Source organism: Harpia harpyja, chromosome 10 (genome assembly GCF_026419915.1).
Source record: "Harpia harpyja isolate bHarHar1 chromosome 10, bHarHar1 primary haplotype, whole genome shotgun sequence".
Taxonomy (NCBI): Eukaryota; Metazoa; Chordata; class Aves; order Accipitriformes; family Accipitridae; genus Harpia; species Harpia harpyja.
This window is the reverse complement of record NC_068949.1, coordinates 7,850,834-7,875,500: the sequence shown is the minus strand read 5'-3', so window position 1 is coordinate 7,875,500 and position 24,667 is coordinate 7,850,834. Positions and strand designations below refer to the sequence as shown.

The 24,667-nt window shown below is 39.5% G+C and overlaps 1 protein-coding gene across 8 annotated transcripts in view; it reads right to left on the bottom strand.

The window, feature by feature from the left end:
* Positions 1 to 24,667, bottom strand: part of PCDH15 (protocadherin related 15) — a 725,853-nt gene that overhangs the window by 117,254 nt on the left and 583,932 nt on the right. For all 8 annotated transcript variants that reach the window (XM_052799247.1, XM_052799249.1, XM_052799246.1 and 5 more), the window contains 2 exons: positions 9,857 to 10,162; positions 8,475 to 8,699 (listed from right to left, as the gene is read on the bottom strand). In XM_052799247.1, coding sequence (XP_052655207.1) covers positions 8,475 to 8,699; positions 9,857 to 10,162 — 531 coding nt within the window. The remainder of the gene's footprint in view (positions 1 to 8,474; positions 8,700 to 9,856; positions 10,163 to 24,667) is intronic.

Sequence of the window (24,667 nt, the reverse complement as noted above, 5' to 3'; positions counted from 1 at the left end):
TTTTGATGCCACTATGCTTTGCAATGGATTCCCGAACCTCTGCTTAGCTTTAAAGGAAATGCCAAGTGCAGGTTGTCCCTCGGCAGAAACCTCTCCAGCATGGCACTCATTGATGTTTGCACAGGATGAGATCTTTGCTACCATCATCACATTTCAGCTACAGCATCTATAAGCACCATGCTTTCTTACCATCCATTCCCATAGTCCATGCTAACTGATAATAGCCATCTAGTGCCCTCAATTCTTTCTGTAATTTCTCAATTTCTGCAAATCCTCATTTGATTGTATTTCTATTATTAAACTCGGTAAGTTTCCAAAGCCTTTCAATATGATGCTAATCAACCTTATTCAGAACAGTACAAACGTACAGTATTAATATTAAATATTAAAATGCAAATTTCATATGCTTTCATGTCATAGTGATCTTAAATTACCTGATAGTCTAAAAATAAGTTTTAAAGCTCTTCTGAAACAAGGTCTCTGGGTTTGGAGTCACAGACTCAGCATTGAAACAACTGAAAATTTGAGCTGTCACTTCAGAAAACCATTCTCTCACAGGTGAATTTATTTTTCTGAAAGAAAACCAAAATGTTATTCAACTGCAATCCCTTTACTAGAAGATTATCTTTTCTTTTCCTCTTCCCTTAAATGTCTACCATATCATGGTCACAGCTACAGCAAAATACAACCACAGATCTTTACTTTGAGCCAAGAGTTGATTGATACATATATATATATATTCATGCATGCGTGTAAACTATATCTATTCTTTCACTAAGCAAACACTCATGCAAGCTGAGAGGATACAACATTATTCACCAGGCCTTAATAACCCCTAACGATCCCCTAAAGGACTACTGTAGGCAGTTAATATGCTATCCAGAACTGTAACAACCACCAGGATCTTAAGATTTCAAGCAAGCTCTCATCCTTCAGCTAAAAGACTGGTATTATTAACTTAAATGAGTGATTCATTGTAATTTACCCAAATAACTCTGTGGAGCGGTTCACAGCGACAGATTATTACACACCCAGGTATATCTAGCCTTTCAAATTGATTGCAAAGGGATTAGGAATGAGCATCTCTACAATAGTTTAAAATCACTGAGATAAAATAATCCTTTTTAAGATATTTTCAATTTTGTTTCCTCTGTAATTTGTGCTTTCATTTCATCAGTCAGTTTCTGTAATTTATATGAAGAAGGCGAGCACAGGCCAATTTATATTTCCTAATGTATATGATAAAAATAATAGGAAAAAAATCACTTATCTCACTTATTCTTAGCTTTACAAATGCAATAACAAGTTAACTTTATTACCAATAATCACATATGTGATGGAAAACCTACCGTGATTATTTCCACTTCAAATTACATATGTAAAAAAGTGTCTTCAAAGTTTTGACTCGTGAAAAATGCAGCTTTTGGGGGGGTGGGGGTGTGTGAACTCATTACATGGCATAATATAGAAACACTTAATTTCACCAGATACCGGAGTATCAAGAACCTGAAGTCCCTTCTAATTCTTTATGTAATTTGGCCTCTTACAATACACAAGTACCACCCTTAAAGGTATTGTCCTTTAAGGTTCATGCATCTCACCAGTACATTCATTCTCCAAGATAGACAACAAAGTTTGCAAGCAAACCTTTCTTTGTGAGCCTACATTTTGATTTGCCAAGGTGCTGTTTCAATTTTACATTTACATTAAGTCCACTGAAGTAAGCCACTACTTGAAAACTACTCCTAGCTTTGCCACACGTATTTGAAATATCTTTTAGATTTATGTATCAACCAGTGACTATTTTAGAAGGACTGAGGTTAGAGAATCAAGCAATGTTGAGTAACTTTGAGCAGCAAGTTCAAAATTTTTGTGGTGATGCTGACAAGATATGACAAACTGTATGAAGTGGCACTTTGAATTTTGTCTGTAATAGGGTGCAGTGTTTCTTCACACAGGGTTCTTTGAAGCTATACAAAATAGAGGCTTGTTAACATGGTATAACTGCCTCTTTCATATTTAGTGCTCAGCAAGCCCTAAAGTAGCTCGTAATATAAATTAAGGGATAATATTCATAGTGGAATATACGAGGCAATAAATTACTAGCAGATGATTGAACAGACAAGTTGAGATTGAAAAAAACCCCCAAACCAAAAAACTGTTTACTGGCACCGAAGTCCAACACCATGCCTGTTATCCCATTAATGCCACTAGAAAAGAGATAAATAAGCAGTTACATTTTGGAAGCAATACAGCTCATTTTTTTAACCTTCATTTAAGCTATGCACTGCTGCTGTGCTGGACTGCTCTGTTATTCTTTAAATGGGAAATGGTTTTCATGACATGTTAGAAAGGAACGTACTTCATGGATGTAATTTTATCGAAAAAACGTAACTTGAATTTTATTTTAGAAATATTAGAAACTGATGACGTGTTCAACCTTAACTGATTCACTAATGTCTTTTATCTTCCATGTATCCTTCACTACCTGTATAATTTCTGGCAGAAAATCTTCATTATTATTGTAATTAAATCTCACCATAACATGAAATCCCACCATAATGAAGCAATGATATATTACTGCTCATGAGCTCATTAGAAACAAGACTTGAGTGAATTTCTAATAAATACCTGCAGGAAGAGAAAGCAGTGGCAGCTACACATATGCACAGCTATTTAAACATCTGGTGGAGCTGCATTTTAATCAAAATGTCCTCCCCTCTCCCTAACGACAACCTGTGGATCCCTCTTCTCCCATTCTCTCCTAGTGATAATTTAAGCATTTTATAGAGACTAAAGCCACTCACTCCCCAGCACTCTGCAGCAGTACAGTAAACGTGCTCTGTGAGAGGAGAGGGTCCTGCTGTAACATTTTATTCCAGCTGTCTCAAATGCTGGGATCCTGCATATGTTCTCCAACGCACCTTTATTTTCTTTGCTTCACTGTTGGCTCCGATTGTTTGGTTTGAGAGGGCGGATCACCCAGAAACATGCAGCTTCTTCTAACCCTCCCACCCTAGAAAAGCAAAGAAATTGTATTTCTCCTTGTTCTGATTCAAGGTTTAGGTTGTCAGAGAAACAAAGGAAGCTTTCTTGTGTAAGCAGGTTGGAGCTCCGCAATGCTACGGCATCATTACAACTAAGATCATGCCGTTTGCTTCCAACTTGAATACGAAGGACCGCAAGAACGGTCATGTTGATGAAGGACCATTCAGAGCAATCATGCCAGAGATAGAGATTTAGCTGTTACATATTTCTGCATGGTTGGTTTGTTTCTTTTATGCAAAGTTCCCAAGGAAGGGAAGACTTAGCATATTGATTATGAAAGATTCAAATTCACCCCCACAATAAGTACCAATCAATGCATATAATGCATGATCTAAAGCGTATGATGACTTCTAACTTCTCGATGGCATACTTCTCTTGAAAAACTAGTTTGACAGTTGCAGTTTGTGTGCTCTCTGATGATAGCAATATGTTTATTGATGTTCATAGGTATAATCAGTTTTAGTAAAACTGGACATTCATTGTATAATGTTTATAACAGTCCACTGGGATTAAGGCACAGTAGGAATTATATGAAATATTTGGTTGGCAGTCTTGTAATATGGCATTGCTAGAAACATATAGATCTGTTTTTATTTATTCTTTTTGCTTTATAACTGAATCATCAGCCAGAGATAATAGCTTCATTACACTACACACTCTACTTGAAAAACTGAAAAGAAAACCAATCCCAGAACACAGAAGGAGGAGAAAAAGCAATTATAACAAACAAGAAAGAGACATAAAGTAATACAAAAATGATGCTGGTAATAATAATAAGAGGAGGACACAGCATAAAATATGAAAGTACCTTAGAGGCCCCATGATACAGAAATTCTTATAATATGTATTTAGGAACACATTACTCATTTAACAGCAATATAAGCTGGAAAAAGGTTAAGTCCTGTTTCTGTTAAGAAGCTCTATTACCATAGTAATTGTTTCCAAATGCTAAATCCTAATAATAAGCACACCATTTGAACAGTAATGATTTCGCTTCTTCCAATACTGGGAAACATTTATACCGTGAGGGATGCTTGTGCATACTGCAATATGCACTATAGGCACTCTTAGCAAACAATTCAGCCCTCTCAGACACTGAGTGAATACAAATCTCTGTCGTTCTTGTGGTGCGAGAAATTATGCCTCGACAGTGGCAAACCACTGAAAAATAGCACACAAATTGCTTCTTGGAGTTGCTAATGTTTCCATCCCTTAAACTACGTTTTCAAGACTGATAAAATTTGCTATGTCTAACCTGTATAATTACATATACATATTTATATATATAAAACCCCAGATAAAATAGAAAGTTTTGTGTTCTTGATTACAGATCAGATTACAATCATCAGTTAGTTATTCTGGATGAACACTTGTGCAATATCCCATGCCACCGCAAGAAAAGATGAATCATTAGTACTTTCAGGTTAAGGTGAAAAGTTATGAAAGCAGCGAGAGGAATCTGAGAACTGGGGAAAAAAGAAAAATCTCAGTCTGTTTAAGGTGGTTTGCATCTTTCTGGCAAGAAGAAATCAATGCCACTTATACTATTCCTCCTCAGTAATACTAGAAAGAATGCAACAATTCATTAATTTACCTTTGCCTTTCTTCGACAAAAGAGTCATAAGACATCCATACAATGTAAAGGGCCATTTGGCTGCAGCAGAGGCCAATAATGCATTACAATACTGACATGCAGGTAACAGATTAAGTTATTTTTTCTGCAGTGTGAGTATTCTGCTACGCAATCTGTGTTTTGATCAAGTTCAGGGAAGGTTAATAGAAACTATTTCTAACTTGTCATGCCAAAGGCTGAAAGAGAGAGTCTAAAGAAAGTCACTGTGTGTATCTACCCTCCCCCAAGCCACAAAGATCAGTGTGATTATGGGTATACTGCACTGCTGTTCATTCAGTTTTGTATCACATAAATGATGTATGAAACCATCAGATGTTGTCCATAGTTGGTTAACAGAATCCTACTACACAGTAAAAATTATAACACTTTCGGTTAAGAGCTGGACTGTGAAAAAAGACAAATGTTAACAGAGCAGCACAAGCCCAAAAGGACTTGGAGACCTTTGTATACAAATAATGCTCTGAGGATTATAGGGACTGAATTTCTAATGGTTACACGAATTCCCTGCTTGGACCCACTATTGTCTAAATGCCTGCTTCTGGTTTTCTCTAGTTCAATTTTGTGTTATTAAAGACTGCAATTGGCACAACTGTTACGTTAGGGCCTACAGTGTATCTAGCACTTGGTTTATTTCCTATTTGGGGGTCACAAACACTGTATTAAAATAATTATTCCAACATCATCTTCTAAATAAAGTAAAAGCACATTTACTACTAAGAAGAATCAGACACATCCAGTTCGTGGTCCCAGAGCAGGAGCAAAAGACAGGCTGAATGGGAACAACTCCTCCAGAGCCATAGCAGAGGGATGTTCATCCCCATGCAGAAGCACCCTGTCCCTGAACACAGGCTCTGATTTGGCAGATGGTCTGGCAGAAATTGTGAGTTTTAGAACCCCTTCAATTCCCTGTGCAGACATCTTAATTGGTCAACAAAAAATTATAAATTACTCCAATTAAACAGTGAACATGCTCATCAGGAGCTATCTGTTTAGCTATGCCCTAAAGCAGCAGCTCAGTCTGTGGTTAAGATTGCAGAGGAATAAAAGCCTGGATTGCAACCAGGCAATACACTGTGCATGAGGCTCTAGACCACTCCATAAGGCATGTCATTTATGCCATCACACATTCAAGACCTAAGGTCTGATTCAGTGCCCTGTAAACATCCTCACTGAGCTGCTGGACAGAAATCAGCTCCCTCTGTCAGCTTACCAGGATGCGCTGATGTCAGCCCTGTACAAGGCGTACACCGCCTCTGTCCTCAAGGGACTTTTAGTGCCTTGCCCTCTCTGCGCTCATCAGAACCCTTCACCCCCAGAAATGGCACGTCAGCTCTCCCCCTTCAGAACAAGGGGGAATATGAGTCTTTTCCATTAAGAACAAACCCAAACTGCATTGCAATGCACTTTGTTACTTCTGTATTTCTTTCCACACCAGAGGCCTGCTCTTCTCCTTGTTCTCACTTGGCTTCCAAGACTCTGCACCCCTCTCCTGCTGCTCTGTCCTTGAATCGACCATTCAAGGTGTCCTCTTGTGGATCCTTCTCATTTCACACAGGGGAAGCACAAGGCTCTGATTTCAATCTCCACCTCCGCCCCCCCCCCCCCGCCAGAAATTTTGTATCTGGGAAGTTCATCTATATGCTCAAATGAAACCATTCTTTCTATTTTAGACATCTCTTGTGACCAAGGTTCTACATTTCTACCATCTGACATTAATGACATCTGCCCAACAAAATAAGGTATTAAAAATGTTTTTTCTACAAGCCCTCCCCCGTTCTCTCAACTGCCACTCAAAATACTACTATCTCCCTGTCACTCAAGGCTGGAACCTAAGCATCATCTTAATCTTAACAATATATATAATATTTAATTATGTCCACTGATCTGTTACAAAAGTCAGCCTGTGACCAAGTATGACAATACTCACTTAACCATTTTTTTGATTTATTTTCTTTCTCATTTAAAATATAAGCTGCTTGTCCTCACTTTCAAGCCCTGTTCTGCCCCCAGCCTGACACATTTTACTGCAGAAATTGCTACTTCTGGCTCCAGCCCAGTATTCCAGCCTCTCACATACTGCCTTTTCAAACAAGTATCATCATGCTCCCCTTTCATTGCTCATGTGTGGGAAGAGTTTCCAAGAAAACAAGAAAGCTATTTTTTGATCCTACTAATCCCTTTCTTAAGTTCCCTATTCCCACACCACCTCCTTTGACAGTCCACAAGCTGCTGTTACTTTAAGGCCACCAAGTTGAACTATATTGCTCCCCCGTACCCTGTCATTAATGAATACAATACAAACGCACAATCATACAGCTGGGTCAGCCCTATGATGCAGGCTACAGCTTTTCTCTGAATACATTCCTATTTGAAAACAAGTACCTTTAAAAAAGCCAACAAAAACACCCAAACACGTAATTCTTTAAAAAATTCACTGTGCTGGGAAAAAGTTTCTTTTAGGAAAAAAAAAAACAGGTTTGAGCAACTTTCCCCTTAAAGTATAACAGAAAAGGCTCAGGGAATGATGTCAAAAGCTATGTTGGTTTTTTTTTATTATTGATGTGGAAACTGCCAGGGAAGAGCAGTGAAGCTCTATTAGGAACTATAGGAAACAGACTATTAGGAAGCAGGTGACCTGCATCTCAGTCTGAGAAATCTTGCAGAGACAGAGCGGTATTGTAGAAGCCTTCTTACGTTGTCATCAAAGCTAATAATCGGAGACATTTACTGTCCCCAAAATAATTCTGAGCTCAGTAGAGACTGACAAACAGAATTACTCAAAATCATGTGGCAATTCATAGCATCTGCAGATACACAGTAAGCTGAACCTGAGACTGATTCATATATGCTAAATACTTTCTGCAGACTTACATTTAAACTGAAGTTGTCAGATATGAAGTTCACATTTGTGAGCTATGCTTTTGTTCCTGCTACAATTTTTGCTTCTTAGCTAAAATACAAGCAATTAAACTCTCTTCTCTCCCACAGCTCACAGTTCTTCACTGACAAAGTCAACAAAAATGAAGCAACTGGGCAAAAGGACTCAATTGACTGGCTCCAGAACTGCACCTTTGTAAATGCAAGGAGGCTGATTTAGAGCATCTCAAATATCCTCTCCTCTTGGACATGAGTACATCAACCAAATTAAGATGGGTAAGTGCTAATGTTTCAGCTACAAACGCTTTTCATTTGTGGATTGTTACCAAACAGAATACCATTATGCCCCTATTACTGGTGAGATAACTGAAACCCAGAGATGCTGTAACTCACTGCATAAAAACGATTCATAGCGTAAGACCACTAAATAAGCCTGTTCCTTTGCAGCTCTGTATTTTCAGGCAGCAGAATCTGAAATACTGGATGTGGTGTGCCACATCAGCACTCAATACACCCGAATGGTTCATAAAATTACAATTTATGAGAGCTTTAACTGAAACGTGATGGTGTCATTCTTGCAAACAATTCCATTACGTACTTATTTCAACTTTTCAGGGATTCTAAAGGACTGAAACGTTTATATACGTCTCAGGTATTCTTATACTTCATAAATCTATGATCCAAGATTTAACTACGTAATTGCATATAGCAAAGTAATTATAGCTGTTATAAAGTGTATGTTTAACTGAAAAAGTTGCTGTCAGAAAAAGGCAGTAGCATCATAAAGTGAAAAAACAGGAAAGCAGACATACTGCTACTGTGCTCTGGTGTTTCATCAGGCCACCTGTAATTGTTAATGAAGTATTTTGTAACAAATAGGAGAGGATGTTATCAACTGACAAGTTATTCCTCTTACCTTTACCCTTACTGTGACAGTAGCGAGACCAGGAGGCATAGTGCCCTTGCTGTCAAAGGCTTCCACGAGGAAGGTGAAGGTTGCTTCTGTGTCAGAGAATGATTCATAATCCAAGGACTTCAAAAGCGATAACTCGCCTGTATACTTGTTCAGTGCAAAATACTGTAGTGCTTCCTGGGTCCGTATTCGATAGTTAACATCAGAACCAAGATCAACATCCTTCGCCTAGAGCATGCCATACAGGGAAAAAAAAAATTACTTAAAACCAAACATAATCCATTTTCACAAAGAATGCCTACTAGATTTAAGGAACATAAAAAAAGCAAACTACCGCAAACACCTTTAGTTTTGTTATTCTGATAGTATTGGATGTACTTAATACTACTGCACAAACATGAGGAAGACAAACGCACTTAAGGTTATAAAATCCAGAGATACCTGCCACATGAAATGAGCACAAAATTCTGGCCAAAAGTCACTGGAAGATCAGTCTGTTCTTGTTCTCTTCTCCGGGCACCTGCTATCAGCCACTGCCAGCTAGAGGATGCTGGGCTAAGCAGATGTTTGATCTCACCCCCACCCCGTATGGCAGCATGAATGTCTTTATTTCATACCAGTATTTAGACAATCCTTAGGATAAAGAGTATTATGTGATTCCTTTAGCTGTAATTTGACATTAGATTTATCTGCAGTCAGGTTCAGAGAAAACCATTCTTGTTGAAACTGTCTCAGGATAGATTCTTCTCATTAAAGGATGCTGACCAAAACATCAGGAGGATATATAGACTGCTTACGGGAAGTGAATCTCAGCTGTCTTTAGAGATCTAGCTCATCCTTAAACAATTAACTCTCACTTGTCTGAGTATCTTTTATAGTCAGTGAAGAGAAGACACTTTACTCCAGCTATCTCAGATGATGATCTTGGTATTGGATGAATTGCTTCTGGAAGCAACTATTTATCTCCATTAACTATAACATGAGGTTAGACATCTAGGTTTGACTTAAATGTCTAAATCAGTTGAGATAAAGCTCTCTTCCTACTAATGTAAACAGGTAGAAGCAGTATGATGAGCTTTCAAAAACAAATCAAAAGCACTTTAAACGTGTAAAATGATATTCCAAGAAATTACAATAGTAGTGCAGGTTTTGTTGTTTGTTTGTTTGTTTTTTTATAATTCCTCTTATTTCCAAACGAACCTCAGATTCAGATTATTTTTATGTACCTGTCTAAAGGTCATGCATTTTTCAGTCTAAGTGTCACAACTTCCCCCACTCCAGTTTGCAATGTTTTACTGAAGTCTCACCAACAAGTTAAATAAGAACATGCTTAGTATTGCAGAACATTTACAAAACATGTCCTTCATTCTATAATGCTTTTTTACCTCTATCTGCAGGAAGACAGTGCCTGGTGGTAGATTTTCTGGCACGCAGACAGTGTAGGAAGCATTAGTAAAAACAGGGCTGTTGTCATCAATGTCCAGCACCTTGATCGCTAAAGTCAGTGTTGAACGGCGCGGGTCCATAGCTCCGTCTGTTGCTTCAACGATAAGTTCGTAATAGTCCCTTACTTCTCTGTTCAGTTTAACTGCTGTATAAATGCTACCATTTGATGTGATTCGGAAAAGATTGTTGAAGTTTGCCAAACTGTAATGAACTTGACCATTAACACCGGCATCTGGGTCTGTAGCCTAAAGAAACAGAAAAAAGAATGATGTTTTAATGCACATTTTAAACACAAGGGACATACCTACATGGGAGTAACAAGGTAAGCTAGGGTAATACTCTACAGAGTACTAATGTTTGTGTGGCTATTCAGCATTTCTTGTTTATAGCAGCTTGCCTCCCTCCAAAGTTTTGCTGAAGATAAAATATCCCACAGAAATGAATCTCTTAATTTGCAGTGACGGAAGGTAGGTTTACTAGATCCCAACTGGACTTCAGGAGAAAATACACATTTTGTTGCTCAGCCTTGGACAACTATGCACATAAGCAGAAGACAAACTAGATGCTTTTAAAGTCAAGCCCTCAGATACTTCTAATGCTGAAGTATCTTCAGCATTAGGTGGTGTCTGAGGGGAATTTTTATTTTACATTGTTTGATGTAGGTGTTTCATTGCTGCTCAAATCATTATGGAGCACATGCTTAGATGAAAGATGGATGCAATCAGCAGATAGCTGGAATAGACACATTAGAAATTTTCATTTCACTTAACGTTTTTGTCACATTTAATGATATTTTAATTGTTGCTCTCTGAAGAACTACTTAACTTTCTACAGTTTGTTTATCATGTCCTTCAAAACCAAACATTATCACATCTCATCCTTATTCTTCTACACTCAGAAGAGGCAGATGATTGCAATAGAACACTGTTTAGATTTTGTTCAGTTGATATCTTTGTTCTCACATACTGAACTAAGTCTCAAATTTCATTATCAGCCAAATAATTCTTGCTATTACAAGACTGCCCTTATAGGGATGGACAAAATTAATGTTTTCCCTAGAGCTAGCAGGCCCTCAACATAGTCTGAATGTTGACCTTTTATTTTTCCTCCTCTTAATTAAATTATGGAATGATGAATAATGTTATGTAAATTAAACAAAGGGCATTCTGTGAGCAAGGTGTTTTCATTTATTTGACTTTATAAATGAGGCTACAGACATCTGGGAAGATCATAAGAGATTTTCATGTTTTGTTATCAGAACAATTGTCAAGAAGTTTCCATGAACATTTAATTCCAGTGAAGGTATTCATTGTAAGACTTTGTAATGAAACCATTTATCTTCCTAGAAATCAATTAAGAGTTAATTAAAATTGCTAATAAGAAAAATTTCACTGTGCTTTCCCCCTGCACTACATCAATGCACTAAGCAGTAATGGCTACAACTTCATAATGACCAGTCTACAGATAACACATCCTTTTAATCAACATCTTTCAACATATGGTTGATTTTCTTAGTTTACAATCAATTCTCTTTCTTCCGCAGGAATAACTGGTTTGGGGCAGAAAGACCTCCTAGATTACATACTGGAAAATCACCAGAAAACTAGTCAAGGAGAAAAGCTTGAAGTATACAGTAACAGACACTTAGCCCCACTGAAAGCAAAGCAAAGCAAAGCATAGGAAATGCAGAGTAAGTTGAAGAGCTTCTGGATAAGACACTAACAGCACTATTCACTTTCTTAAGACTTAATCTCCAACACATACATAAGGTCAGTCCTCATACTTAGCCTCTAATTTAAACTAAAGCCATATTATAGCAATTAAATTGATACTAAACAGCTGGGGTTAAAAAAAAAACAAAACCCCACAAAAATCTCCAAAAGTAATCTGAAATACTACTACCATTGGAAACTATGAGAATAAACCAGGTAACATTTTTATTTAAGATCAATTTGGAAGTATGTTTTTGCATAGACAAACTGATTTTTTAGGAAAGTAAACTAAAATTACTTTCAAATACATGGCAGGCTTTGCCATTTGGTTCCTATGACTATGTATGTTGTAAACTCATTTGTGTACATCCTTGGGCATAGACATCTTTTCCACATTCTGCGGGACTGATTTGTTTCCACGCAGAGTAGCAGGCAAATCATTGTTATTAAATCCAATTAAACTAATTGTTATAGTACCACCATAACACCAGTGAGAAGTTACCCAAAGACCCATGAAGACAAGCATTAGCTCTGTGCATTTTTACATATCTTAGTCCTGTGCTTCCACGGCATGGGGCAAATTCAAATTTCAGAAGGATGCTCTGACTGAACCCTCAAACAGAAGTTGGTTGCACTTCATCCACTAAAATTTCTACCATATGGATTCTCTGTTATCTAGTAGATGAAAAAAAAAATCAGCTTTTCTCCAAGCTTCCTGCTCTATCTGTGGTGTTACACCAGAGACAACTACTGTTTATTTACAAAGCCGCCATCCCATTGCTCGGGCAGCACTTCATGTTACTCATCTTTGATGAACACCATGCAGAAGCACAGCCACTAAGGAGAAGGGCAAAGCTGAGGAGTTACAACAAGTTGTACAGGTACTGTCCAACCTACTTACAGGCGGCTTTGTGACTCCGAGAGACTTGGAAAAGCCAGAATGTCCTATGTGGTGGCTGCCAAGCCCATGTCAGGGGCTGCCTCCTCCTGCCCAGACTCCCCTATCGCACAGCAGAGCATGATGTAGTAAATATGTTATATCCCATAACAGCCTTTCCCTGTCCCCACACCTTTTCCTGCCCCACCATGGTCTCCCCACAGGCTGCAGGGGAGTCTGCTCTGGCACCACAAGCTCCTCTTCCTCCTCAGTGCTTGCAGGGCTGTTCCTCACTCCTTAGCGCCGCGAGTTTTGCCCTTTCTTAATTCTGTTTCCCAAAGACACCACCGGAGTTGATGACGGGCTGAGCTGTGTGCCCTGTGGGGCCACTGGAGCCAGCTGGAACCAGCTGTGTCTGACCTCCCCTCTCTCTGACAGAGACCCCTCAGCTTCGCTGCCAGCCCTGGGCACGGGCACCCTGTACACGTGTATATGTGTTTAAAATTGAAGTGCGTGTTTTAAAGAATCAAAACAGATTTTATTGGGAAAAATGCTTTAAGAAAATGCTATTATTTTACCAAATTAGATCACTTTTACAGTTTAAGATCTCAATTAATTAACATTTTATCACTATAAACCTGAAAAGAGATAATGTACTCTTTATGGATATGAAAGAAAAAGAGTTTAATCCATTTTCTAAGAGAACCCTATCTCAAGGGTATACAAAATTAACTCTTTCCACGTGGAAATCATTTCACAGAGTCTCTCGGAGCCTGTGGGCAGCAGCTCCATGAAGAAGTCCTCGAAGGACTTGCTGGTGGCATGGTTACTGTCTGTTCCTGTTTGCAGCTATTGCATTGTATCAAAATGGATGACTTCAAGTCATTCCAGTTTCATCCCCACGCTCTGTCACCGACAGGTACGAGCTCACATACATGTATTACAAGCCTTGAGTGGAAGGTAAGGGAGGAGGAGGTCTGCACAATGAGGAGCCAGGCTTTCAGAAAGTCCTGCTTCCAAAATCAGCCCTGCTTGTACTTATCACTACGCTTAAAACAGAAACCAGCAACATCCCAATAAATTTAATACGATTTGCTCATTACTAATGCTGAGCTGAATTACCTGGGTATACAGTTACCAGAGGTGGAGAGAAGCAAGAAAACATTTCATTTCTGTATTGCCTGAGTCCCAGGGAAAGCCCCAAATACAAAGCCAAGGTGACTATGGCAGAACTAAAAAGAGGCGAGAGCACATTCCTACACCCAGTGCGTCATGCAAGGCTTTCAACCACAACTCATCTTCACCAATTTGCACATAAAAAGTATGGTAAGAGTCTTGAAGCTTTAGTCAGTAAAGGGCCACCAGATGACAGCAGATCTTAAAAGGAGCTACAGATCTATTTACAGGCAGAAATCTCTTCACAGCCTTTCAGATATTGCTCATAGAAGAAATGTGGGCTTTGGAGAGGCAGCACAAACAGCAGGTGCGATTGCTGTAGGCAACACAGCTCTCAAAGGCCACAGACACCATAGAAATTGAGGAAAAAAAACCCCAACGAACAAGAACAGGGAACCAGCAAAAAGAGGGAAATTTCAAAAGTAATGGAAAAGATCCCCAAATGGAATAATAGTGTCATTGCATCTCAAACACTGGAGGCAGTGAGAATTTCATCCAGCACCAATGGCTGAGAGGATCCAAGAGACGGAGCTGCACACACTGCTCCTGTCACTCTACCACACGATAATACGTGGAGGGGAAGACTTGCATATGACCATCCTTTGGATAGGAGTAAGGATGAAAAAATATCCAACCACAAGAGCCACATGGAGGTACACCACCTGCATAACCAGACGAGCACTCAAAGGAGGAGATGTGAGCAGTGTAGGGTGTACATGTCCTCTCACTGCATCCCTTTGTTTTGTTCCCTGGAGGTTATCTGCTCCCCAACTAATCTCTGAGCCATACACCCTCAGCCAGCCAGTCAACCCAGGGCAATCCTGGATCAGAGCAAGCCTCAGGCTTGTTTCAGTTCAGACCAAGTTTGGTGGTCCTGGGATTGTGACATTCCAGGCTCTGCCTGAGCTTCTACACAGAGACATTGCAGGTATGAATCCAGGCTTCATGGGCAAAACTGGCCACGTCAGCCGTTCCAGAAATAGACACGGACTACCTGTTTAAAGGACTAAGCTCCGCAAGCTGAGCCAAAGCACACTATAAATTGAGATCAAGAACCTCTCCCTGATGTTCTGACTCTGCCATCTGCTCCTGACTTTTCTAGTCAGTGCCTTCTCCAATTGCTCCCCCAAATCTGTCTGCTAGGAGGTATGAAAGGATGTCAGTACTGGGGTCTCTCCAGCAACTAGCTCCCTTATCTGTTTTCAGCTATAACAATGAAATACAAATCACAGATATTATTTTTCTCTGGGGTACACCAACATTCTTAATAATTTCTTCTACTAAGTAAGGTCCATTAGGAGTAAAAAAGATCAAGGCAAACATTGAGCACAAAATTGGCCAGATTTCTTTCTGTTTCTCATAGTGCAGTCTCAGTCTCACCCTAGCTTCAAATCCCTACACATTTAATCTTGCATGTTTGTGTGGTATATGTGCAGAATGCATTTTTCCCCTCTACAATAAGCCAAAGCTGTCAAAGTTGAGGGAAGCACAAGTGATAATCCACATTTCCAAAGATGATCACTCACTCTTCCCCTGCCACAGCCAGATGTCAAGAACAGACAACTGAAGTAAGAACCTACGCATTTCTGTCTTGTTTACCTGCTAGAAGATTTTTTTGTTGCATCCAGCCCTAACTCAAGTCCTCCTTCCCCTCATCCCTACAGTCATCAAAGGGAAGGAAAGTATCCCTTCAAGTGCCTGTAGAGTCAGACCCGACTAACAAGTGAGAGAGTGAAGGAGCCCAAGGCACTCTCAGCCATCACACAAGCACTACTGCAACACCTGAGTTCCCACCCACCATATTAAAAAAGCTGGTTAATATTCAAGGATCACCTCCTCCAAGCTCAGGAGCGATGTATCCCAACAAAGAAGAGGCAAAAACACCAGGAGGCCTGCATGGATGAACAAGGAGCTCTTAGACAAACTCAAACACAAAAAGGAAGCCTACAGAGGGTGGAAGCAAAGACAGGTAGCCTGGGGGGAATACAGAGAAATTGTCTGAGCAGCCAGAGATCAGGTTAGGAAAGCCAAAGCCCTGATAGAATTAAATCTGGCCAGGGACATCAAGGGGAACAAGAAAAGCTTCTATAGGTGTGTCAGTGATAAAAGGAAGACTAGGGAAAATGTGGGCCCTCTCCAGAAAGAAACATGAGACCTGGTTACCTGGGACACGGAGAAGGCTGAGGTACTCAACAACATTTTTGCCTCAGTCTTCACCGGCATGCACACCAGCCACACAGCCCAAGTCGCAGAAGGCAAAGGCAGGGACTGGGAGAATGAAGAACTGCCCACTATAGGAGAAGATCGGGTTCGAGACCATCTAAGGAACCTGAAGGTGCACAAGTCCACGGGCCCTGATGAGATTCATCCATGGGTCCTGAGGGAACTGGTGGATGAAGTGGCTAAGACACTATCCATCATATTTGAGAAGTCGTGGTAGTCAGGGGAAGTTCCCACTGACTGGAAAAGGGGAAACATAACCCCCATTTTTAAAAAGGGTAAAAAAGGAAGAGCTGGGAAACTACAGGCCAGTCAGTCTCACCTCTGTGCCTGGCAAGATCACAGAGCAGATCCTCCTGGAAACTGTGCTACGGCACATTGAAAATAAGGAGGCGATTGGTGACAGCCAACATGGCTGCACTAAGGGCAAATCACACCTGACAAATTTGGTGGCCTTCTACGACAGGGTTACAGCATGGGTAGATGACGGAAGAGCAACTGATGTCATCTACCTGGACTTGTGCAAGGACTTTTGTGTCAAGCGTTTGAAACTGCCGCACACAACATCCTTACCTCTAAGTTGGAGAGACATGGATTTGACAGATGGACCACTCGGTGGATAAGGAATTCGCTGGATGGTCACACTCAAAAAGTTGCAGTCAATGGCTCCACGTTCAGCTGGAGACCAGTGATGAGTGGCATTCCTCAGGGGTTGGTGCTGGGACCAGTGCTGTTTAACATTTTTGTCAGCGACATGGACAGTGGGATTGAATGCACCCTCAGCAAGTTTTCCAAGGACACCAAGCTGTGGGTGCAGTCGACATGGTGGATGGAAGGGATGCTATCCAGAGGGACCTTGACAGGCTTGAGAGGTGGGCCCGTGCAAATGTCATGAAGTACAAGGCCAAGTGCAAGGTCCTGCACATGGGTCAGGGCAATCCCAAGCACAAATACAGGCTGGGTGATGAGCGGATTGAGAGCAGCCCTGCGGAGAAGGACTTGGGGGTATTAGTGGATGAAAAACTGAGCATGAGCCAGCAATGTGTATTCTCAGCCCAGAAAGCCAATCACATTCTGGGCTGCACCAAAAGAAGTGTGGCTAGCAGGTCAAGAGGAGCGATTCTGCCCCTCTGCTCTGCTCTCATAAGACCCCACTTGGAGTACTGCATTCAGCTCTGGGCATGACAGACATGGACCTGCTCATGCAGGTCTAGAGGAATATGATCAGGAGGCTGGAGCACTTCCCCTATGAGGACAGGCTGAGAGAGTTGAGGTTGTTCAGCCTGGAGAAGAGAAGGCTCTGGGGAGACCTTATAGCAGCCTTCCAGTACCTAAAGGGGGCCTACAGGAAAGATGGGGAAGGACTTTTTACAAGGGCATGTAGTGATGGGACACAGGGTAATGGCTTTAAACTGAAAGGGGGTAGATTTAGATTAGATATTAGGAAGAAATTCTTTATTGTGAGGGTAGTGAGGCACTGGAACAGGTTGCCCAGAGAGGTTGTGGATGCCCCATCCCTGGAAGTGTTCGAGGCCAGGTTGGATGGGGCTTTGAGCAACCTGGTCTAGTGGAAGGTGTCCCTGCCCATGGCAGGGAGGTTGGAACTAGATGATCTTTAAGGTCCCTTCCAACCCAAACCATTCTATGATTCTGTGGTTCTATTACTCCCAAGATCTGCCAACACATTCTGGTGTTTGATCACTTGCAATCACATGCAACACGCTTGGTAAATTTGGATAGGAAACTAAGCTGATTTTGCTGTTCTGGGTAAAAGAAAAATTCGGAACCATCCCTCTGCATGCTCAGAGGTTTTCCTTTGTTCTTATTGAAACTGGTTCAAGCAGCCTCACAGGCAAATTTACTACACCAGTGTTACACAACTGAAGAGCTCATAAATTCACTTAAGTCAATGCAGCCTAACCAAAGGGGATTTTGTCAGGATAGAGGAGCCTGCTTTACATAGGTCTAAGGTAATTTATTTTCTTTAAACTAAGAGCATCTGCAGGAGTATAAATTAGACTTAAAAAAAGAAACAAAACAATCCCTTGCTGACTGGCTCCTCTTGGCAACACTGCAAGAGATGCAGAAAGATGAGATGCACGTTTCTACCTCTCCCATCTCACTATGTTTATTCAGAATTAGGAAAAGCATGTTCCCCTGAAGAGACTCTAGTATCTACTGCTGTTATTCTAGTAACTTCTCAGATCTACCTGACTACTGTCATTTCCGTCTCTCACGGGGCTAACTTATAAAGTACTGCATGATAAAACAAACCTGGAAACCTAGGAACATAAATGAATTATTACTTTATTTCCCGGAAAACACATCCCACATTTACTGGAGATACCATAATCTACAAGGTGATAGCCTCTATATGTTGTGGTAAGTTTCAATTTGCATTACCAACTATGCTTCAACATTACCAAGAAACCCTCATCAATATAAACCAACAGTGTTCCAGAGTAACAAATTATCTTCCTCCGTCTCAAGCAGCTTCAAAGCACAATTCTGGGAGATCTGAATTACCAAAATATCTCTTGAAGGATCATTAACTCTGAAATATAATGACAAGTGCTTAAATGTCAACAATATTAATTATATCATTATCATTCTTTTCAAAAGAAACCTCCTACTAATACCCACAACTCTTGCTAACAGTGGGTAACAGGATTTAAGCAGGTTAATTGAAGATTTATGCTCGGACTGCTGGAGCTGGAAAACAACAAAATAAGGCAGTGTGTTGTTATTCATACTTGTCTGTAAAGCAGAGGCAAACATGACAGGTATCCCCTCATTAAAGCTGCAAGTTGAAACACTTCTTAGGGACCACTTTGCCACCAACCCAACTTCCTCCAGATTAAATTTTCCTTCAGGTCATCTTTAGGGACAGAAGTTCCCCATGATCCCTACCCACCCCAACAGAAACTCCTGATCTCCAACAGCCTCTCCAGTATTCCAGCAAACACCACAGCTCGAGGGAGGGATGGAAATTGTGCGGGAGGATACAAAGGATGCCGTTGGTGGGAGTTCGGTTATTGTTTTCATGGATGATAACATGATTTTTTTTATTATTATTAAGGGTTTAATGGGCATATTATTATGGGTTGAATTTTTTATTATTATGGGTTTAAAAGATTCCCAAGCCCTTCAATTGTATCAAATAGCAAATGAAGTGTGGGTGGGAGTGCTAAATTGGATTTTGTACTTGTTTTTCAGAGAGATAACTGTTTGTGCTCATAGGACAAAATTAACATCTCCCAGATGCCGTAAGAAGCCACAGATATTAGAAAAGTTTCTGACATCTTGGTGTTTATTCAAAAATATTTTAAGGTGAGATAATCAGTCATCCATAAAAGTTTGGAATTTTCCTTCTTCCCTAAATTTCAGAAAGGCTTTTCCTCTCTTTCATTTATTTTTGCCTGCTTCTACACAGTCTTTCATTTCCCTATTTCATTCATTACATGCTCTAAGCAAAGGAAAAGATTAGAAGGTACCAGCAATTTTCAAAGATTTCTGTCAGCTGGACTCAAAATAACATCAAAGGAACTAAGGAAATAAGGAAATACTTTTGTCCTCCCAGTATCGTCAGCAGTTTCTCACAGACTTTTCTCATTTCATGCAGTTAGATTAATAAATCACGCTCCTAAACATACATGGCATCGCTGTATGCCCATTACAGATAGTTGCAATACTCCCTTGCAGCCCTCAAACCTGCAAGAGTTCATTTCTGCAGAGCTTCCTATAAAACTGACATTTAAATTACATTATTCATATAAAGAAAAAAAAATATTTTACAGACTTGCAGGATTAGAGGACTGCAGGTTTTGTACAAGTTTCAGATAAGAAATGATATAATGCTTTTATTCTGTGTTCATGCGCAACCAAAAGTATACACAAGGCTTTGTAACTTACTTGATTCTACTATATAATTTCTGACACGTCACAAAACTTAACGTTACACTACAAGAAGAGACAGAGGCTTAGTTACAATGTGTGATAAATCTTAAATGTTCTGAATTATTGGCCTGCACAAAATGACTTGATGAAGAAAGATGACAAAGAATATAAAATAAAATTGGACATCATAATATCAGGGAGAAAATTCAGTGATCTATCACTGGCTGGGGCAGTCCAATTGGGTGTAGCGGGTCTAAAAAAATTGGAGAGGCAAAAATGAAACTCAGAGGCAGCACCCTCAAATTTTGGCTATCTTGAAATTTCAAGGCAACTCCTACTTCTTTAAGAGAACAAAATAATGCCTTACACACACATGCTTTTGAAAAACACCACAGGTTTTGTGTATATCCTCCAGGAACTTTTCAAAAGAAAAAGTATCTTATTGAACTACCAAGTCATAACAGCTTATCATTTTTCTCATAACTATACTTGTTATACATAACAAATTACCTAATTTGTTAGGGTAAAGTTAACACATGGTAAATTTTCAAATACCAACATATTTTAGCCATTATACAAGATACGAAAAACCTTTGATAATTACTTTCATAGTCAATGCTAATTCCAGTGCAATCTGGAGGGTTAGTTCAGAAACCCATTAAATGTGACTCTAAATAAAACTATACAGTAAGAACAGTTAAACGCTACAAGCAAATATAAATTAAAATAAATGAAAATCAGAGAGCTCATGGCTGCAAAAACATGATTTAATGGCCTGGTGAACCTCCCTCTAAAGTTAATCTCATTGTAACACTTAAAAATAGACAAGATTTCTTCAGTCTGGCACGCAACCAAATCCTAAATTTAGAGACTTGCACTGCCTGTTTTTACTTGAAAGATGATTAGAAATTTTGCTTTTATGATGAGTATGTTCTTTGGCAATGATATGATCAAGGAATTCAGAGATTAAACCAATGAATATACATACTAGCAAAAATAAAACTCAAAGCTTTCTAAATCACAGATGAAATGTATTGTTTAAAATCTCCACATTTAGCTGGGCTCCCAAACATTTCTCTGATACGTTAATCCATTTTAAAGTTATTTTTGTCATTTCTCTAGACTGTTGGCTCTCCTCATAAGCCTACCTAATTAGAGAATATTAGAATTAGAATCCGAGCTGGAACGTAACAGCCAACATTTGGATTTGAAACTACTTATCGCACCAGTCGGACTCTTAAAACGCTCTCGGTTGCATTCTGTTGTCTTCTCTCGTTCACAGAAGAATACTTAAAGGAAATTAGTTTTCTTATATCAATTACAGATACGAAGGCCACAAGGTATGAATATTAGAAAAAAGACACCTGACATCTATCACAAGAAAACTCCCCAACTTCTTCTACCAGGCAGTCTTCAAAAAGGAATCACTCATCTAGACAATGGTTCAAATCACAGAACGTCTATAATGAGAGACTGCAGTCAAAAGTTAGCAGGCCCAATATAAACCATTCTAATTTGTAAGCTCAGGACAACCATAATTTCTTATCCCAGTGACAGAAATCTGAACAACCAAATATAAACAGACAGAATCAGCCATCAAAATACTAAATGGGCATGTATTAGAGACATGAAACCAGTGATTCAGAAGATTTAGTATGGCATCAGGCTGAAATAGATAAAAGGGCTTAAAAACACACTGGGATGCAAGGTGTCAGGCAGACAAAAATAAGAATTCCTTTCATACAAAAATCCCTGGACTCTCAACAATCAACTGCCGTGACTGTGAAAATGGTTGAAATGCTTCTCTGATAACAAGTATCAAAATTTCCACTGCATTAAAGAACAGATGTTATTACTCTGAAGACAAAGATGTACATTAATGCACAAATATAATATCGGAAACAGTAAAGACAAAAGCACAGCTTTTGAAAATCATTTAGTTTAAAAAGTCACCCCATTTACCACATGTTATGGGTGGCAAGGAGCTTTTTAAACCTATTTGATCTGTGTCTGAAGCTCACATAAGTTCAAGGAACCGCTGTAAAGCAGGGGGAGTGTGGCTGCAGCCATGTGCTGCGAAATACTCTCCAGGAATTATACAACCCTTTAGGGCATCAGCTGAAAGAAGCTAATTCTACCTAGCACTGCTGGTCTAAGATGGAAAAAATAAGCGCACAAATCTATGACTGCATCTATTTCTTCTAATGCCACAGGTTTGGACTTGAAACATCTATCTTGTTTTAAGAGGCTAAAGGAATTTGCTTGTTAACAAACAGGTGAAAATTCAACTAGAAGCACATGGGATGATGACATCAACTTCAGCAATGGCTGTCATTTCATTTCTTCTCACCGTCTAAGCAAAGATGCAGCCTTTAATAATTATTGTGACAGAGAATGATAAAATCTGAGAGACTACAAGGCGTAAGAAGGATAAAATTAAGTTAAAATATATAGTGAAAGCTATTCATAGAAGTTAACATCTTCCGCATCTCATCCTTCTTGCATGTGCCCCCTTCCAGGTCGAAAGAAGATATTCCCCAAGACTTCTCACGTTGAGGAAAGCAAGGAGCGTACCATTTACCTTAAATCAAAAGCAAATCTCAGCACCTCTTCTGCACACAACTTTAAAAGCAGCATTCAACCAAGCTGACATGAGCCTGCCCTATCATGCACATGGAAAAAATTAAAGGCAGACTCTGTGGAAGCAGTGATTCAGAGACGCTACAATTCTTCCACCCTGATCAGGTACTAGGGGCTGACAAAATTGAAATGGGCTGGGCAAGAAGCAAGAATAAAAGCACTTGCAATAGGACTTGAGCACATTCATGCCCTATTGGAAATACTCTCCCCTCCGCACATCTTGTCTTACATGAAACTATGAAAGTCTTTATGTCACCAGCATCTCTATGAGGATCTTAAGGGAGACAGTGCTGAAAGCCTTACTAAAGGTCTCTCTAACCTACCACATAGACAACTTAATAAGTTTGCAAGGAAATGATACCACAAAGGTCTCTCAAAATGACCTTGCGATGATCCAATCACTTATAAGAAACTACACAGAAGTTACAGAAATGAGCACAAACAGAAGCCCAAGAATAACAGTTTAAGAGCTATTTTGCACTGGAAAGCCGCACCTCATTCCTACACACACAGAGTGGCAGTCATACCACTAAACAGTAACAGATATATTAGTGATACAGATGCACATATTGCAACCAAACACAAGAGCCTGAATTTTCTCTGGTTGTGGTCAATCTGCCATGTTATCATTCTCCAATTTTAGATTCTGATAAATTTTTTATGGATTCTGACTTTAAAATCCTAGCTGCTTGTATTGTTTTTACATACATTAGATGAATTTGAAAGGCGTTGCTAGGTATTGTATTATGCAGTGAGCAATAGTCAGGGACTCACTCTGGGTATTTGAGATTTACTTCAGAGGCTGTGATTTCACTCTTCCTCAAAGGCTTAATTCCTTTCCCTCATAGACAGTCCTCTCCTGCCAATAAATCTCCTCTTTTTCTGGTCTTGTTCTTTTTCCTCCACCTCTAATTTTCCTACAATTTGTCTAAAGGTAGAGGGGACCTGAGAATTTCATTTCAGAAGCTGGTATTTTTAATACAGGTAAGGTGTAATCTATAGTGTAGGTTGTGGGAAATCATACCCTGTTCTATGAGCCTTCATGCAGAAAACACGACAATGGTGATTTAGGTAAAGCAAGATTCCTTTCTAGACTTTTTATAACAAGATCTTGTAATGGAATACCTCATCAGCATTTGTAGTGGTTTTCCTGTATACGGAAACACAGAATCATGTAGTTGTAAGGGATCTCCAGAGGTCATTTAGTCCAACACAACAAGCCTTACCAACAGCTGTGAAATTTAAACTGGGCTTTAAATCATGAGACTTGCAGGGTTTACCACCTTATGAATTTAAATACAAATAGAAGCTTGTAAGAATTCACTGATATTCACAGACAGAAAGCCCTGTTATGAAATCAGCACCATAATTACATTTCATTAGCATTCAAAAGTGACAGTTTGCTTCTTTACACAACACATTTAAAATACTTCTATACCATTGAAAGAAAATGTCTAGAATCAATAGACTAGTACCATATAGGCTGTCTCTATCTCACTTGTCTTACAGTTTTGCCTTGCTTTGTTCTGTAGTGGACAGATGCTATTGGATATATACCACAGGTATGAATTCACATTTATTATGTAAACAGAGAAACAAAATACTTCCATTGTATAGTACAATCAAAGAAAGTCCTCCAAAGCTCTCTTTTCCAATAGGTAGAACGGCGCCATCCTAAAGAGCAACTTACTTTCTTTAAGCATTTCTTTTCTCATTTATAAAAAGCAGCAGATGACAGAGGTATTACACACACTGTTTGCAAACCACTTTCATTATTAGAGCTTACTTATACTGTCTCCATTTTACGGGAGATCTAAGGTCCAGTGATACTTGAGCATCTGATTAGGGGTTGGTTTGTCCACTACCATGTAATTCTTTATCCATCTTTTCCTTCTCATTTCCTTTCATGTCACTATCTCCCCTTGATACCAACATGTTCATGTTGGAGATTTCAAACAGTGCTGATCAGTGGCACAAAAATATGCCCACAATAAACAAATTATGGATGTGTGTGAAAGAATGTGGGCAAATATAAAACACAGATGAATAAAAACTTCAGTCAAGTGATTTGTTTCCTCTCCTGGGCCCCATCAGGTCAACAGCTTCTTATTTAGCCACAGACTGCATTTTTAAAGTCTGTAACAAACTACTTGGGACAGTCTTTCGCTGAACAAGAATGCAAACCTGTTCGCAGATTTTCCAGTTGATATATTGATCCCCACCTAAAT